Source organism: Lampris incognitus, chromosome 1 (assembly GCF_029633865.1).
Source record: "Lampris incognitus isolate fLamInc1 chromosome 1, fLamInc1.hap2, whole genome shotgun sequence".
Classification (NCBI taxonomy): Eukaryota; Metazoa; Chordata; class Actinopteri; order Lampriformes; family Lampridae; genus Lampris; species Lampris incognitus.
In genome coordinates, this window is record NC_079211.1 from 32,119,582 (window position 1) to 32,135,675 (window position 16,094).

The window sequence follows — 16,094 nt, forward strand, 5'->3', positions numbered from 1 at the left end:
CCTGGATGCCCTGCTTAACTTGTTTTTTGTTGTGCAAGAACAGTAAGTGACAGAAGGCAGATGAATGCCACAGCACTTTTTAAATTGAACTACTTGTACATCTTCTTTGTCAGGATGAGTCAACAAGTAGTCTCCAATTAACTCATATACTTTTACATGTATCCCACGATAACAGACAGGCTGCCTTCCTAAATGCAAAGGAACGCCTGCCCCCGTGAATTTCAGTGCAGTACGTTAGGTTGTTTTACAGTTTCTAAAAATGCTAAAAACAGCTGGCCTCTCTGGATAACTGAGTTAATATGTCTTTAGTGATCAGAAAAAGCCACCGAGGTGCTGTTTCTTTTGAAGAGCCAGGTGCATATTTTCAAGTTTTGTTTGGTGTGCGGAGATGATCTACAACATAAGAGTTTAAAGGGGAGGGAAAAACTAGAGTAAAAAACTGGAATGAAGCCGTTAGCAGGCCAGAAACTGATTGGACTGCCTTCCTCCAGTTGCTGTGGGTGGATGAATACATTTGCATGTGGCATACCCAGAGCTGGAGATAGCCATGTCTGTCGCCATGCCCTAGCAAGTAAAGAAGAGAGTGTGTAAGTGTGTACATGTGGGTGTTTGTGCACTGTGTTGGTCTGTTTGTATGTGTGTGGAGAACAGCCGCCGTGTGTGTGTGTGTGTGTGTGTGTCTGTACCTGTGTGTACATGTGCATGTTAGAAGGTGAGGGTAGTGGGAAAGGTCTGTTGAGAGAGCTTTCTGGCAGCTGGGCTTGCCTGCTGTGCCTATCTTTCTCTCTCTACACCAACATGAACAGCTGTGTACCACAGTATTCCAACCCCACCATAGGGTGGGCACACACACACACACACACACACACACACACACACACACACACACACACACACATACACACACACACACACACACACACACACAGCCAGAATTTCAGTGGCAGCAACATCCACCACTAGCTACTTTATACAAGCAAACTTTACAACTCTTTGCAGATGAACAAATTTTGTGACAATGGCAGTCAAGGAGGCCCAGTATCAGCCTACTTTGCAAAATTGGTTTAAAATCAGAGCAACAGCTACTCAGTGAGCAACAAATAAGCTTAATATGTATCTAAATAGACACAGTCCTTTACTGTTCAGTGGTTCAAAGGAAGTCCACCATATGGTAAATGGAGGCTTTAATGGACTGAAAAAAAAATAATGAAAAGCTTCTTACACAGCTGTAAAGTCTGCTGCTATTCCTTGGTTAGTGAATCAGACCCTGAAGTAAGAGTGATAGCTAAGCCTTGGGAGATGAGGACTATTTCGGTGTCGCCTGCAGCCAGTGACACAGCGCGACTGTTTACTGCCGTGCCATGCTGCCTCTCACAGTGGGAACTGTTGAAGGATGATGGCTGACATTATTGTGCCCCCAGCCCATTGCAGGAATGGTACAGAGAAGGATTATTTAACCACCGGGTCACCAGACAGACTGCAACATCACAGAAAAAGAGTTGATGCGCTTAAATCTAATCTTGCTGTCTGCATTGCATAGAGACCTACAAACAGACTCATAAATCCACACTCCAACCTGCAACATCTGACATTTTTGTGTTTAAATAAAATAATAAACTGAACAGACAGTCAGACAGAGATGTAGATAGAAGCAAATTTTAGCTTATAGGCCTATGCTGTGTCATTTCTGTGGTGTCTGCCCTAATGTTTTTATTCAACGAATTAAAACATCCTTTTCAGATACTGCAAGCCGAAAATGAAATTTAACTTCTATCTATACTGTCTCTGTGTTAAATTAATTAGATCTATCTATCTGTCTATCTGTCTGTCTGTCTGTCTCTGTTATACTAATGTTCACACATGCATTGCAAACTAATACCTGCAGAAACAACATACCCAATATTCCACTAGATGGCAGTAGTACTACATGTCTTTAAAGCAATCCGCCTACAGTTTTTACTAACGCTCAAAGATGTGTTTCTCCGAGTCACTCGGCTGAATACAGACACTCCTTATACTCAGGGTTTCTCTCTCACCAGCCCAACAATAGCAAAGAATAGACATAAACGGGAGGATCAGTAATACTTGAAATGGAAATAAACAGCTGGAGGTAAAGTTTTGCTGCATTTTTAAAGCAATAACAAAAAGGAATTAATTCTCTGGTGAACTTTGGAGATAGTGGCCATTCCTAAGGCCAGGGAGGCAATATCCTTTGAACCATGCTAACCTACAAATACACATTGTCTGTACTTACATCCTGCAGCGCAACCGTTCTTTTTCTCATCCCTACCTCATCAACACACTGATAAACAAGCGCTGGAGGAATTTTTCCTAGACAGTGAATAACAAAGATTTTAAAATGAGATCCTGATGTTCTGCTTTAAAAGAGAGGGTATGGCTGATGACTGAATTGCTTGACATTTAACTTGGTCAGTGTGGAATATACGATACATTGGATACTGTGCCTTTTGTTAAAATCTACAAATTTTTAAATCAAATCTGATTTTTTTTCAAACTTAAAGATGACCTCAATGGTGCTAGAGATATCACTGACTGTTTCTTAGGGCGTACTCACACTAAGCATGGCCTATGTTATACCTGGTTAGTGATGTCGCTTTGTGGTGCAATAAACCCCGGATCGAATCCCGCACTGGGTGAGAAAATAGCTCAGTTACATCGGTGGTGGCACAGGGGTGCAGTGGTTAGCGCGGTTGCCTCACAGCAAGAAGGTCCTGGGTTCAAGCGGGGGGGTCGTCCCGGGTCATCCTCCGTGTGGAGTTTGCATGTTCTCCCCGTGTCTGCGTGGGTTTCCTCCGGGTGCTCCGGTTTCCTCCCACAGTCCAAAGACATATAGGTCAGGTGAATCGGCATTACTAAATTGTCCCTCGGTGTGTGTGTGTGTGTGTGTGTGTGTGTGTGTGTGTGTGTGTGTGTGTGTGTGTGTGTGTGTGTGTGTGTGTGTGTGTGTGTGTGTGTGTGTGTGTGTTGGCCTTGTGTGATGGCCTGTTGGCCTGTCCAGGGTGTCTCCCCGCCTGCTGCCCAATGACTGCTGGGATAGGCTCCAGCATCCCCACGACCCTGAGAGCAGGATAAGTGGTTCGGATAATGGATGGATGGACATTGGTGGCAGCGTTGGGGATCCGGAAGTGTGTAGATCCGCATAAGTCTCTTCAGAGCGCGGGTTTAACGAAGCTCGAGGGCGCACTTCCAGTAGAGAGTGACTACTGTAACCTGCCAAAAGACTCACTGGCCCCTTTAGTCGAGCGGTTAGCGATGTCGCCTTGTGGTGCAGTACACAACTCGGTTAGAATACAATAGTGCAAATGGCAGCAAATTGTATAAATATCAGAGAGTAAATCTTATAAAATAACAAGTGTTCTCTGATACTTTCATTCCTTGATTTAATTGTGATAACCATGTTGGAGTTTGTCTTTTGTGGGTTAAACTGAACTCTAGTCCCAACAAGCATGGAAAGCTCTCAGATATTATAGCTGAGACATAAAATCTGTATCAAACTCTCCAGCAGTCAGGGCTAGCCGTCCCATTCAAAATGACTCTCAAGGCTCCCATGACAATTTACCTCATGACTTACACAAAAGCCTGCCGAATGTCCTCTGAGACCTTGCCAGATAGGCTGTAACAACTAACAGCATCTTATAAAACTGGTAGTATATACCATTTCCTGACCTTACCATTGACAATACTCCAGAGCAAGGGCCTACCGAACGTGTCAGCGTCAATAAACATTTCAATGTTTGATGCGATAGGGGGCAGAAATGGGCAGAAACAAAATCTGTTTCAACACTGAGTTTATGAACTTTTCAGAGTCGCCTCAGGGGCTTGGCAGCACACTTGTCAGTTCATTTGAAGAATGTTTGCAATTATTGCCTTTGTTAACTCATGCCACTATTTTTCACTTGACATGTTGCTTTAGGCCATTGACATTATTGATTAAAAAACTACAGTATGATTGTGGTCTGAGCTCTACCAGTTCGGAACATATCCATGAAATATTCGCATGCTATGATACAGATTTACCCTCATTTTCAGAGAAGATGCATCATTGCAAGGTGTCATTGACGTCATTGATAAGTGGCCTTTGGGCACAGCATGACAACACCTTTAAAAGGTGAGGAATTGCTTTGCCCATAAAAAGTAAGACTTTGAATTTCATCAAATACCAAGTTGCTTGACTTGGTGGATGAGAGATGGAAACAGTTTATGGGCAATTCTTTGGGAGTTTGGTGAGGGGGTGCATTATGTCTGTTATCATTTATGTGTCCTTCTTTTGCGAAATGTAACATGTAGGTAAACATGAAAAACACATTCAATCGAACGCAGGTTGAGATGTGTCGACTTGTGTAGAAATGTATAAAGAGCAAGGTGTCTTCAAACGGCCGTTGTGGAGAATTTCATGACAAAATATCGGTGTATTAAAACTCTCACAATAAAGTTTTTAGTGCCATGATGAGTTGTTTCATAGACTCAAATGCTGCAAAAGAAGAAAACACCTCCACCTTCACAGACATTATCAAATGTCCTCAGTTTAAGTGAATGTACTTTGCAGTGTGTTACCTTTCATGAATCCAGGCCCCCAAAAAAATCAAAGACGCTTCTCCACGCTCGAGAGAGAGGAAGACGGTCAAGGTCGACGTTTTTCAACAGATTCGAAAAACTTTTCATCTATAGGAACATTTTATGTAATATACCATGGATAATATTTTGCATTAACTATATTTGTGTCAAACTTAATTGCCATTTTTCTTTTTCTTCCCCCGACTCCTTTTCTCCGGCCAAATACCCCACTCTTCCGAGCCGTCCCGGTCGCTGCTCCACCCCCTCTGCCAATCCAGGGAGGGCTGCAGACTACCACATGTCTCCGCCCATACATGTGGAGTCGCCAGCTGCTTCTTTTCACCTGACAGTGAGGAGTTTCACCAGGGGGATGTAATGCGTGGGAGGATTACGCTAGTTCCCTCCCAGAACAGGCACCCTGACCGACCGACCAGAGGAGGCGCTAGTGCAGCGACCAGGACACATACCCACATCCAGCTTCCCACCCGCAGACACGGCCAATTGTGTCTGTAGGGACGCCCGACCAAGCTGGAGGTAACACGGGGATTCGAACTGTTGATCCCCGTGTTGTTAGGCAACGGAATAGACCACCACGCCACCTGAACGCCCCCTTAAGTTTCTGTTTTGTACTAAATTAACCAACCAGTAGTGGAAAAAGGCATATGAGGCATGTCGTCGAAGGATATGAAGCAACTTTTCAGCAAATCTTCCAGGGAATTAATTTTGACGTGCTGGCATCATGTCTGATCATGACCATCATGTTTTGCACTATGAGAACAGAGTAATTGCCTACATGTGTTAAAAAGGAAATAACAGATCACTCCTACAATTTCTGACAAAGAAAAACAAATCTAATTCGGGTAGAAATGAACTGGATAGAAATTGGAACGTATGGAGGATGGGAAAGTAAATCGTTATGCAAAACATGCTGTGCACTTTTGATTCTGCCACTATTGTGTTTGTCTGTTTTTTTGTTTTTTTGCTTGATATCTCTGCTTTATTTTTTTGATGGCAGAACATCAATTATGTTTTGAATGTTTCCCGTTTGCTTGTCTGTCGCTTGTAGGGAAAAATTTCAACTTGACAGTTGGCGATGCCATGCTCCAGATTAAATCCTATTCACCACGTACAGACTGTTCCTGAAATAAGTGAAGATAAAACTGCATAAAATGCTGCACTATTCAAGACGTTTTACAGCTTGAAATCGTAGTGAAAACAATGCAGCATGAAGCTATGGTAATCACACCAAACAGCAACCACTGAATTAAATCAACGAATCTTTAATGATAACACTACTTAACCTGATATCAAAACAAAGAAGAAACGTGTATTTTTTCAAAATGTCTATAATATCTACTGTATGTATGCGATACGTTCTAAACAGATGGTAGAAAGGGGACTGAGGTGTTGACACACAGGTTCGAAATTCATTCACTACAAAAAAGCTAAACCAACTGTTCCAATTTTCAGCCTTGGCAGAAAAACATGAAAACACAGCAGTGTTGAAAAACAGTACTGATGTATTTCTCTTCCAAAGATTTATCAATAACTGCTAGAAACTAAATTGCATCCAGTGGTCAGAGTACAAACTAGATTAACTGGCTAGATAAGCATTCCACATAAGACATTTTGACACATCCAATACCTTTTATGAAATAATTAGTATGCAACAATCTCCATTTGGACTATCAAAGCAGACTAACCACAAGTGAGCCTGTTTTCAGATGGGATGATGATTGTGTGCAATGGGTTGCTTTGGCATCACAAGTGGTCTGGAAATATTGATTGCAGGGAAAATTGCATCAACAACGGCATAAACATTGTTGAACCCAGACAGCAAACATCCCAACTTGTGGTTAGCTTAGATCCTCCCCAGCATACGGGCGATCCACCAGTTGCAGGGCATGACGATTTGACAGATGACTCGCCCCCCTTGGTAGTAATATGGCCATGGGTTGAAACCTCCCAGGGGTTCGTGGTAGCGGCGACAGACGCGGTTACCATGGCGACAGTACTGGCAGCAATAGCCTTGTTCATCCAGGCGATTATCCAGTTCAAGCCCAATGTCTCTCTAAAAAAATCGGACACAAGATAGGACAGGGTCACAATCACGCACATGACACATACCAGTTCTCCCAGTGATGATTTGATTCTGTGAATTGATCAGCTTACTTTGGTTGGGAGTGAGGAGAATATGTGAAAAAGCTAAACAGAAGGGAAAAGATCAGAAGTGATGTCTGTAGAAATGCACAGGAAAAGTTGATGGCTGTGACAAAGAGATTGAGATAGTGGTGAAAGTGGACCTGCTTGATGTAAACTCCGGCAGCATAAAACATGATATAATAGCTATCCTTGACCTTTTCATTATGCCAGAGGTAGCACTGTTACTAGCCGCGTATGGCGCTCCGTCTCTGATCCCAGCATTCTCAGCCTCTCTGCTATGTCCGTCTTCAATCAGAGGGACTCGACGTTGGCGGTTACTAGAATAATTGCACTATTTCTTTCATCTCTGACCTCTTTACTCCCTCGGCTGCAGCCCACACTCTGCACCAAAATGGCCACCCCTCCTTCATTAGAGCATTCAAATTAGAGCTCTCCATGTCTCTGTGCCCTCCCTCTGACCTTGACTTGAAGTGGATGGCACATTCCTAAAGCAATTAGCAAAGTAATGATTGCCAAACAAGGATCCTTTCATTTGCTCTCATTGGCTGCCTCTGAATTTATAGAGGGGCCAAATGAAATCCAAAACGAAAGGTAAATTGGGTAGAATTAATGGCCCTTGGATTTTTTCATTGTGCCGGTTGGTTCATGCCCTCTTTGGTCTCTTGGGGATGAGTGCCTGTATTTGATCAAGAGCAACTCCAAATGGGGTTCGGAGAAGTGCCACTTAACTCGCCCCAGCGACTACCAGAGACTATGCTCGGTTCACATTTTACCACATTTCAATCTCTCACAGCAAGTGAATCCACTGAGACAATCTCTCACTGTCCCCTCCCCGAAAAGCTTGGGTGCAAGAGTTGCTGGCCTACCCAGCCCTCGTATCTAGAGCGAGCTGCCACATTTCTTCCTAGCGTGTACCATGAATCAGCTACTTGCTGGGTCAAAACAAGTCATCTGTCGGGTGGAGAAAAATGTTACAGTTTGTACCCAGTGGAAAACCGGGCTGTGACCCCAAGTTCTCCCCTACATTAAGTACGGAAAAGGAGGGGGTGCTTGCAGCGACTCGTTTTAGGTAGATGCAGTGGCTAGCCGATCAAAACAGATACGAGATAATAGCCTGGCATTACAGACGTTGCCTCCATTGTTTTGCAGCTGGCGGTTGATTACAATCATCCATGAATAATTTCACAACCAGCATGACACGCAAAGACAACAAATCATGACAACTGCCCTGAGGACGATACATAGAGCAAAATTACACACTTATAACACACACTCACTAGAAAGGAAGCGAAATATGATATGTATGATGGCTTTGATTTATTGTGCTGACAAATCCTGTTGGGCATTAATGATTTATTATTTCAGTCAAGTTTGGGGTCATCAGCTTCTAGGCAAAAATCTGTTAGGAAAACAGAACAGGCGCTGTCAATGGACCAGTACTAACACTATATGCTCCCCGCAGCCCAAAATGCGATGTTACAAAAATCCTGATCTTCAGCCTGGAAAATGAAGAAAATATTTTATTAAAATGATGTTGTGTTTATCAAAACAAACAGCTAATAGGTAACATTGTACCTTAAAGACAATTAATCAAAGCCATCCTTTCAAAACGGGGGGCACATATTAATCACTCTAGCTTTGAGTTTTCATCTCTTGTGGGATATTCTGGCAATAAAAATGGTGCACCTTGGGAAATCTCCGGCAGTCACTCACAAACAAGCAGCAATAATGAAGAGTAAAAGTCATTACCCCTTTGCTGCATCTGATTCTATCATCATACATGCACACACATACGTGCATGCATGCACACACCCCCACACACACACAGGTTCATGCATGATACAAGGCATAGGATATGATATGAATGAGTCTTCGGAGTAGATAACGTCAGTCATTCAATAAGATGTAGCGAATCAAAGCATGACTCCCTTAATTTCCACACTTGTCGGTGTTATTTCACACACACTGATTACCACCTTTCACGGTTTTGAAGTACATGCCTGGATATGTTATTAAATCTTGTTGCCAAGCTCATCCTAGTTGTTCTGATTTCAAAATAATAAAACACCCGAGGCAAAATGTCTGTTTTCATACCTTGCTGTGTATTCTTTAGGTTTTTGTATTTGCCCTCTTAAAAAAAATGTATTGTGTGATGTACTCAGCAACTGACATGTAAACTAACTCCCGGTGCACACATGGATAGGAATAATTATCAGTATGGTGATGCTACTGAAAATGCCATTTCCAATCCTGCAAGGACAGCCATGTTGCATACTTGACCTTACCCTGATACCGGCTGTCATTTGCCTGTGTGGAGCATTCATGGTTTATCTAAAGTCCCAACTTTAACCTAATGCACATTGCATGCATATATACGCTAACAAACATTGATGCACATACACTCGTGTGTGTACACCAACTGCCAAAACTGTTTACATGTGTGTATGTGTGTGTAATCTTATTCTACTGCAAGGTCCAAACATATTGGAAGCGCATCCTGGCTATTTGGGTCAAGGTCTGTGGTATCATTCCTCCAGCACTGTCAGATGATAGTTATTCAGTTGGAGATTTCCAGGGCCGCCTCCCCTACATGCCAGGCTCCAATGTGGCAGCCATGGCTAAAGGTCATCCCTATATATCTGCCATTCTCTGTCACATGGACTCTAATGATTATCCACAGGAAAAAAAAAAGTGCACCGGTGCACTGTGAGGAGAGGCTCTGCTGGAATAGGTTTCCGACCTGTGAAACACAGATGAAAGGGCGCGGCACATCAGGTGAAGGGATGCTTGTGTGCATGTGTGTGAAAGAGGCAGATAAAGAGCGAGTAAAGCGAGAGATAAAGTAAGAGAAACTGGGAATGAGAGATAATGTGCGTACATTTTTTTCCACAATTTTTCAGGTTGAGCACACGTATGCTGCCTGTGTATAATGAGTTGTGGGTGTGTGCATCTGGATTTGTGTGCCCATGTGCTCGAGTTGTGTCTCCTGAGGAAAGAAATGTCATGGATAACACGTTCGGCTTCCTACTGGCAGGGGTGAGGGGCTCAGACCTTCAGTTGCAGTCGACCGCCTGCCCTGTGCTTGGTCACAAAGGCCTTTGTTATCTCTGGACTCATAAACACTGGCTGGATGTGGTCTACGAATGGATGGCAGCGGGGTGCATTACTCAACTGTTAGAGGCAGAACATATCAAAAGGCAAGCTGAGTTTTTCCTCCCCCGGTATGTTTAATTGCCAAGTATTGCAGTCCCAGCCACAGAAGATTAGGAAGGAGACCGAGATCATTGGTGCAACTGAGAAGTTGAATGGGCTGTGTCCCTGGGACCAGCCTGATAAATGTTAATATTATAAGGTGTCTCATTTCTCTGCATGTTGCTTTTGGTTTCTCAGAGCTCTGAGATGGAGACAGAACTTAACTCATTATCCTTGAATTTTACTTTAGTGGCCACTGAGAAAACTGTCTGGGTTGAGTGAGGGAGTGTGTTAATATTTTTATGTAAGGCGTCGTGGCAGTCTATTCTATTACTTACATGGGGATTGCTGGTTCGAGTCCCCGTGTTACCTCCGGCTTGGTCGGGCATCCCTACAGACACAATTGACTGTGTCTGCGGGTGGGAAGCTGGATATGGGTATGTGTCCTGGTCGCTGCACCAGCACCTATTCTGGTCGGTCGGGGCGCCTGTTCTGGGGGTGAATGAGAACTGGGGGGAATAGCATGATCCTTCCACGTGCTATGTCCCCCTGGTGAAACGTCTCACTGTCAGGTGAAAAGAAGCAGCTGGCGACTCCACGTGTATCGAAGGAGGCATGTGGTAGTCTGGAGCCCTTTCCGGATCAGCAGAGGGGGTGGAGCAGCGACCAGGATGGCTCAGAAGAGTGGGGTAATTGGCCGGATACAATTGGGGAGAAAAAGGGAGGAAAATCCCCCCCCCCCACCAAAAAATTGTATGTTTGTGTGTGTGTTTGCATATGTGTGTGGTGTCTTTGCATATGCATCTATTGATATGTTTTTGTCTTTGGATACCTTTGTAAGTGTATCACTTCTCCATGTATAATGCACGTAAATATGTGAGCTTCTCTAAGAGGCAAGGATATAATCCATTATAGAGCGCTGAATAGTCTACATGCACTGCACCAAAACATGGCATTGGATCTTTCCACAACTTTTTATGTGCTTTTGAAAACTACCGCATAATTAACAAATATTTCTTTTCAGTAAAAAGTGACCTTGGTGCACTGCTTCCTGCTGCCTCAGACAAAAAGCCAGGAAAAGCATTAACTTAGGGTGTAGAAGTGCTGCCTTTGAAAGTCTTGGATATTCCTCTCAATTAACAAGGAGACATTAAGGGAGTCTTCAATGAACTGGCCTTACTTACACAGATATATAGAGCAGTTGCTATGCCCTCTGGTGCACCATGTCCGTTTTAACATTAATTAGTGAGTGATTTATATGCAGGAAGAGTCTAAGCACAGCCGGAGCCCATTGAAGTGGCTCGGCTCTATATCCAAGTGTGGTCCTTGGCTGGCTTGGTATAGTACTCACATAGTCATTCACGGGAAGCTGGTCCATGACGTCGCGAGTGGAGCGCTTTCCTGTGACCTGGGTATCAGATGTGGCCTCCCATTCCTCCCCCTCCTGCATCTCAGCATCTGAAAAAACATTGCATTGGCAAAGAGATCAGATGTTTTTATGCACTACATGTTGTTGCAACACTAACCAAACACTCCATTGTTTGAACCATAATGAAAAATCTCTTATTGGCTTTCCTTTTTCTCCTTCCCTGTGGCTTGATGTCAATGACTAACATTGTGGGGGAGGATAATTCAGAATTCAGTGCGAGCTTTTTCATGCTCCCTCAAACAATGGTGTTGCTGTCTTGATGCAGTGCAGAATACAAACGGTCAATTTTCTGTGGATTCTAACTAGTACCAGAAGTAAAAACAAAATTGTAAATAGAGAATCTCTAGATGACAATCAATCTTTCTCAAATATTAAGCAACAACGAGGAACAATGCCAAGTCAGGCCTCTCACATGGTTATGAATGCGTACAAGTCTCTATAGACTTCTGTGTCCTCCAGTCAGAATGTTAATAGGCTTCACTTAGAAGAAGAGCTGCCCCAACGCCCTTACCTCTCAAGGGGGCTGGATGGATCCAGTGGATAGGCAGCTCTTGGCAGATCTCCCAAATCCTGGAATTGAGGAGGAAGGTTGTGCTTGCAATAGGCTCCTCTGCAGGCACCCACACCTGGGAGTCCTCCACCCTCACATCCATGCCCTCTGTGTCACCCATCTGCCAGAGGACACAAAACAAACACGTGTACACATACAAAAAGATATATATATATACATATTTGCGCACTCACCCATGTACATACAAACCCAAACACACACACACACACATGCACGCACACACGCATGCACGCACGCACGCATGCACGCACACACGCACGCACACACACACACACACACACACACTCTCTCTCTCTCTTAGCTGTCCATCGTGTCCGATGATGATGCTTGCTGGGGGGGCAGTCCAGTGCCGTTGACGCTGATGCCACTTCATGATGCTGCGGAGGCCAATGCTTGAGCCACACACTCGTCCACAGGTGGGGCAAGGGAGCCCAGATGTTGGGGTTATGCCGACAGCCCTCTGGTGTCATTGGTGTCATTGGGCATGTCTTTCAGTCCTCCTCTGTTGGTTAGTGTAATGTATTTTTTCAGTCATCCTGGCACAGGTGACCTGCCAGGCCGATCTATCGATGGCTAGTGGTTCAAGATGGATGGGGTTTATGTTGCAGCACCTCAGGAGGTATTAAGTATAGTCCTTACAAAGCCTCTTTTGTCCACCAGCGGCTCATTTTGCATTGCTGAGTTGCCCATAGAGTGTTTGGTGGGGTAGGCAGTGGTCAGGCATGCGGACAGTATGCCCTATCCAGCGAAGATATATTGTAGCTATTGCTGCTTCCATGGAGGTGGAGTTGGTCATGGAAAGAATCTTAGTATGGGGGACTTGATCATCCCAGGATGAAGCCACTGGATGTGGAAGGCCTCCAAGTTTGTGATATGCTGTCTGTATGGGGTCCAAGTTTCTGCCCCATAGAGCAGAGTGGAGTCAAAGGAAAAGTGTAGAGCCAAGATAGGTGAACTGGTCTACTACTCTGAGTGAAACACCATTGATTTGGAAGCTGGGGGCTTAAGGAGACTGTATAGTGAGTTATGACATGACTTCAGTTTTTTTAATGTTGACCTGACCAGAGGACTTGCATAGGCCAGAAAGTGTGTTTAAGGCATGCTGCATGAACTCTGGGCTATGTGTCAAGACAGCACATTCATCTGCATATTGAAGCTCAAAGATTTGGCAGGTTTTTGCCTTTGTATGGGTCAAGAGCTGTCGGATGTTGAATAGACTTCTGTCAAGGCGGTAGTCCAGGTGAACGCCATCTCTCCATCACCAGGGCATGGTGGAAGAGGTGGGTGATGGCTGACAGGAGGGGATTGAACAAGACCAGTGCCAAGACACAGTCTTGCTTTGCCCCAATGTCAACCTTGAAGGACTCTTACTGGAGTCCTGCCGTAAGGACTATGGATTGCATCCCATCATGCCATTTCTGCAGGATGTAGAGAAACTTGGGTAGTACCCCAAGTTTGGAGAGCTGTTTCCTGGTCTCCAAACTCTTTTACACACACACACACACACACACACACACACACACACACACACACACACACACACACACACACACACACACACACACACACACACACACACACACGTCAGAGGCCACACCAATGTTTAAGGCCACACCCAATGTTTAAGGCCACACACCAAGTGCAAGCTTGTACCCTGAATTTGCACCCCTCTTCTCTAAGCTGTGGAGCAGCTGAAGCTCTATTTTTTTTATCTATCACCTCTTTTTTCATCTAGTGGGAAGTTGGCAACTTCCTGACTCTTGACTTCTTCTACACTGACTTCCTCCTATCTTTCTGTTCCCTCTTCTCAAGCCTCCAGGCTGGTCCTTCTATGATAGATCATTGAAATTCACAGACAGTGATGATTTGACTTTTAAATGACTTTAGAAGTGGTCTTCATTACTCCGGGTATGTCTGCAATATCGTTAAATGTGACAGACACAATAAAGCATTGCACCCCACCCCCCACCCACCCACAATGCCTCGGTCGGTGCCCAGCACTATCAGTGTGCTTAATTTGTTGATACCGTAGTTCATGAGCTGTAAAGTAAACTATTATTGTTTAATGATAGGGACTGCACGACAGTGTTGTCTAATAGAGATATATGAAGCAGCTATTGTAATACTCTCCCCTAACAGTGAAGAAAAATTTATTTTCTCCTGTATATGTAAATACATAAGCAAACGAAGCCCTCTTCCCATCCCCTTGTTCATTAGCAACACAGAACAGAGAAACAGTTCACTTGACAAATGTTTTTACAAGGTGATTTTCTCCCAGTCTAAAGCTTAATTGCACATTAGTTAAGCTTGATGTAGAATCCTGGGGCTATAGCAGGAGCAAGAATCATTTATATTAGGTCGTGTCCCCTCCCTCTTACTCCCTGCTTGTCACTCTGTGTTATATTAGAATTTACTCTACGTACCGATTCTTGTTTGTTATATAGTGACATGGTCAGGACCTGCCGAGACAAAATAACTCACACATGTTCTGCTCGATCAAAGGCTGTGGCTGGGCCCAGGTGGTGCCTGTGCTTAGCCAAGCTTTTGACACAGTTTCTTGCCCTTTTAAGCCAAGGCTGGATCATAAAAAACTAACGACGACTCAGAGACTGCTGTTGTGGATGGTGGTACAGCCGTGGGGATGCTCTGGTATTAGTTACCCGGCTCTCCATTCCCACAGCTGCAGAAATTAAAATCAAATTGATGAAACACAAACAGCTCTCTCTAATTGGACCTCTTAACCACTGAAGCCAACCGAGTCTTAAGAATAAAATGGAGGTCACGGCACAGGGCTTGCAACATGACTTTGACTTCACAGTTGAGGAACGACTCCAATAACTTACAGGGGAGACCGCCTGAAGGAAAGAGGAAAAGGTCAGTATTTTAGCATGGAGCAGGGTTTTATGAATGCCAGTTGACGAGCATGAAGATAACATGATTACAGTCCTCCAGCATCTACACGCATGTTTTTTTTTTAGTATTGACGAATGATGTATTATTAGAACACAAACAGCCTTTTATTGACATTGGCGAATGGGTGTAACTTGTTTTAGTGAGTCAGTTCCTTGTGTATACACTCACCGGCCACTTTATTAGGTACACCTTGCTAGTACCGGGTTGGACCCCCTTTTGCCTTCAGAATTGCCTTAATCCTTCGTGGCATAGATTCAACAAGGTACTGGAAACATTCCTCAGAGAGTTTGGTCCATATTGACATGATAGCATCACGCAGTTGCTGCAGATTTGTCGGCTGCACATCCATGATGCGAATCTCCTGGTCCACCACATCCCAAAGGTGCTCTATTGGATTGAGATCTGGTGACTTTGGAGGCCATTTGAGTACAGTGAACTCATTGTCATGTTCAAGAAACCAGTCTGAGATGATTCAAGCTTTATGACATGGCGCGTTATCCTGCTGGAAGTAGCCATCAGAAGATGGGAACACTGTGGTCATAAAGGGATAGACATGGTCAGCACCATACTCAGGTAGGCTGTGGCGTTGACACGATGCTCAGTTGGCACTAAGGGGCCCAAAGTGTGCCAAGAAAATATCCCCCACACCATTACACCACCACCACCAGCCTGAACCATTGATACAAGGCAGGATGGATCCATGCTTTTATGTTGTTGACGCCAAATTCTGACCCTACCATCCGAATGTCACAGCAGAAATCGAGACTCATCAGACCAGGCAACGTTTTTCCAATCTTCTATTGTCCAATTTTGGTGAGCCTGTGCGAATTGTAGCCTCAGTTTCCTGTTCTTAGCTGACAGGAGTGGCACCCGGTGTGGTCTTCTGCTGCTGTAGCCCATCTGCCTCAAGGTTCGACGTGTTGTGCATTCAGAGATGCTCTTCTGCATACCTCGGTTGTAATGAGTGGTTATTTGAGTTACTGTTGCCTTTCTATCAGCTCGAACCAGTCTGGCCATTCTCCTCTGACCTCTGGCATCAACAAGGCATTTTCGCCCACAGAACTGCCGCTCACTGGATATTTTCTCTTTTTCGGACCATTCTCTGTAAACCCTAGAGATGGTTGTGCGTGAAAATCCCAGTAGATCAGCAGTTTCTGAAATACTCAGACCAGCTCGTCTGACACCAACAACCATGCCACGTTCAAAGTCACTTAAATCACCTTTCTTCCCCATTCTGATGCTCGGTTTGAA

At 44.3% G+C, this 16,094-nt stretch overlaps 1 protein-coding gene across 1 annotated transcript in view; it reads right to left on the minus strand.

The window, feature by feature from the left end:
* Nucleotides 1–5,850: 5,850 nt before the first annotated feature.
* tnmd (tenomodulin) overlaps nt 5,851–16,094 on the minus strand; it is a 44,849-nt gene continuing 34,605 nt past the window's right edge. Inside the window, exons 5-7 of the mRNA XM_056291941.1 lie at nt 11,871–12,030; nt 11,282–11,388; nt 5,851–6,646 (exon numbers count right to left, since the gene is read on the minus strand). Of these exons, the coding sequence (XP_056147916.1) occupies nt 6,437–6,646; nt 11,282–11,388; nt 11,871–12,030 (477 nt within the window). The 3' untranslated portion in view covers nt 5,851–6,436. The remainder of the gene's footprint in view (nt 6,647–11,281; nt 11,389–11,870; nt 12,031–16,094) is intronic.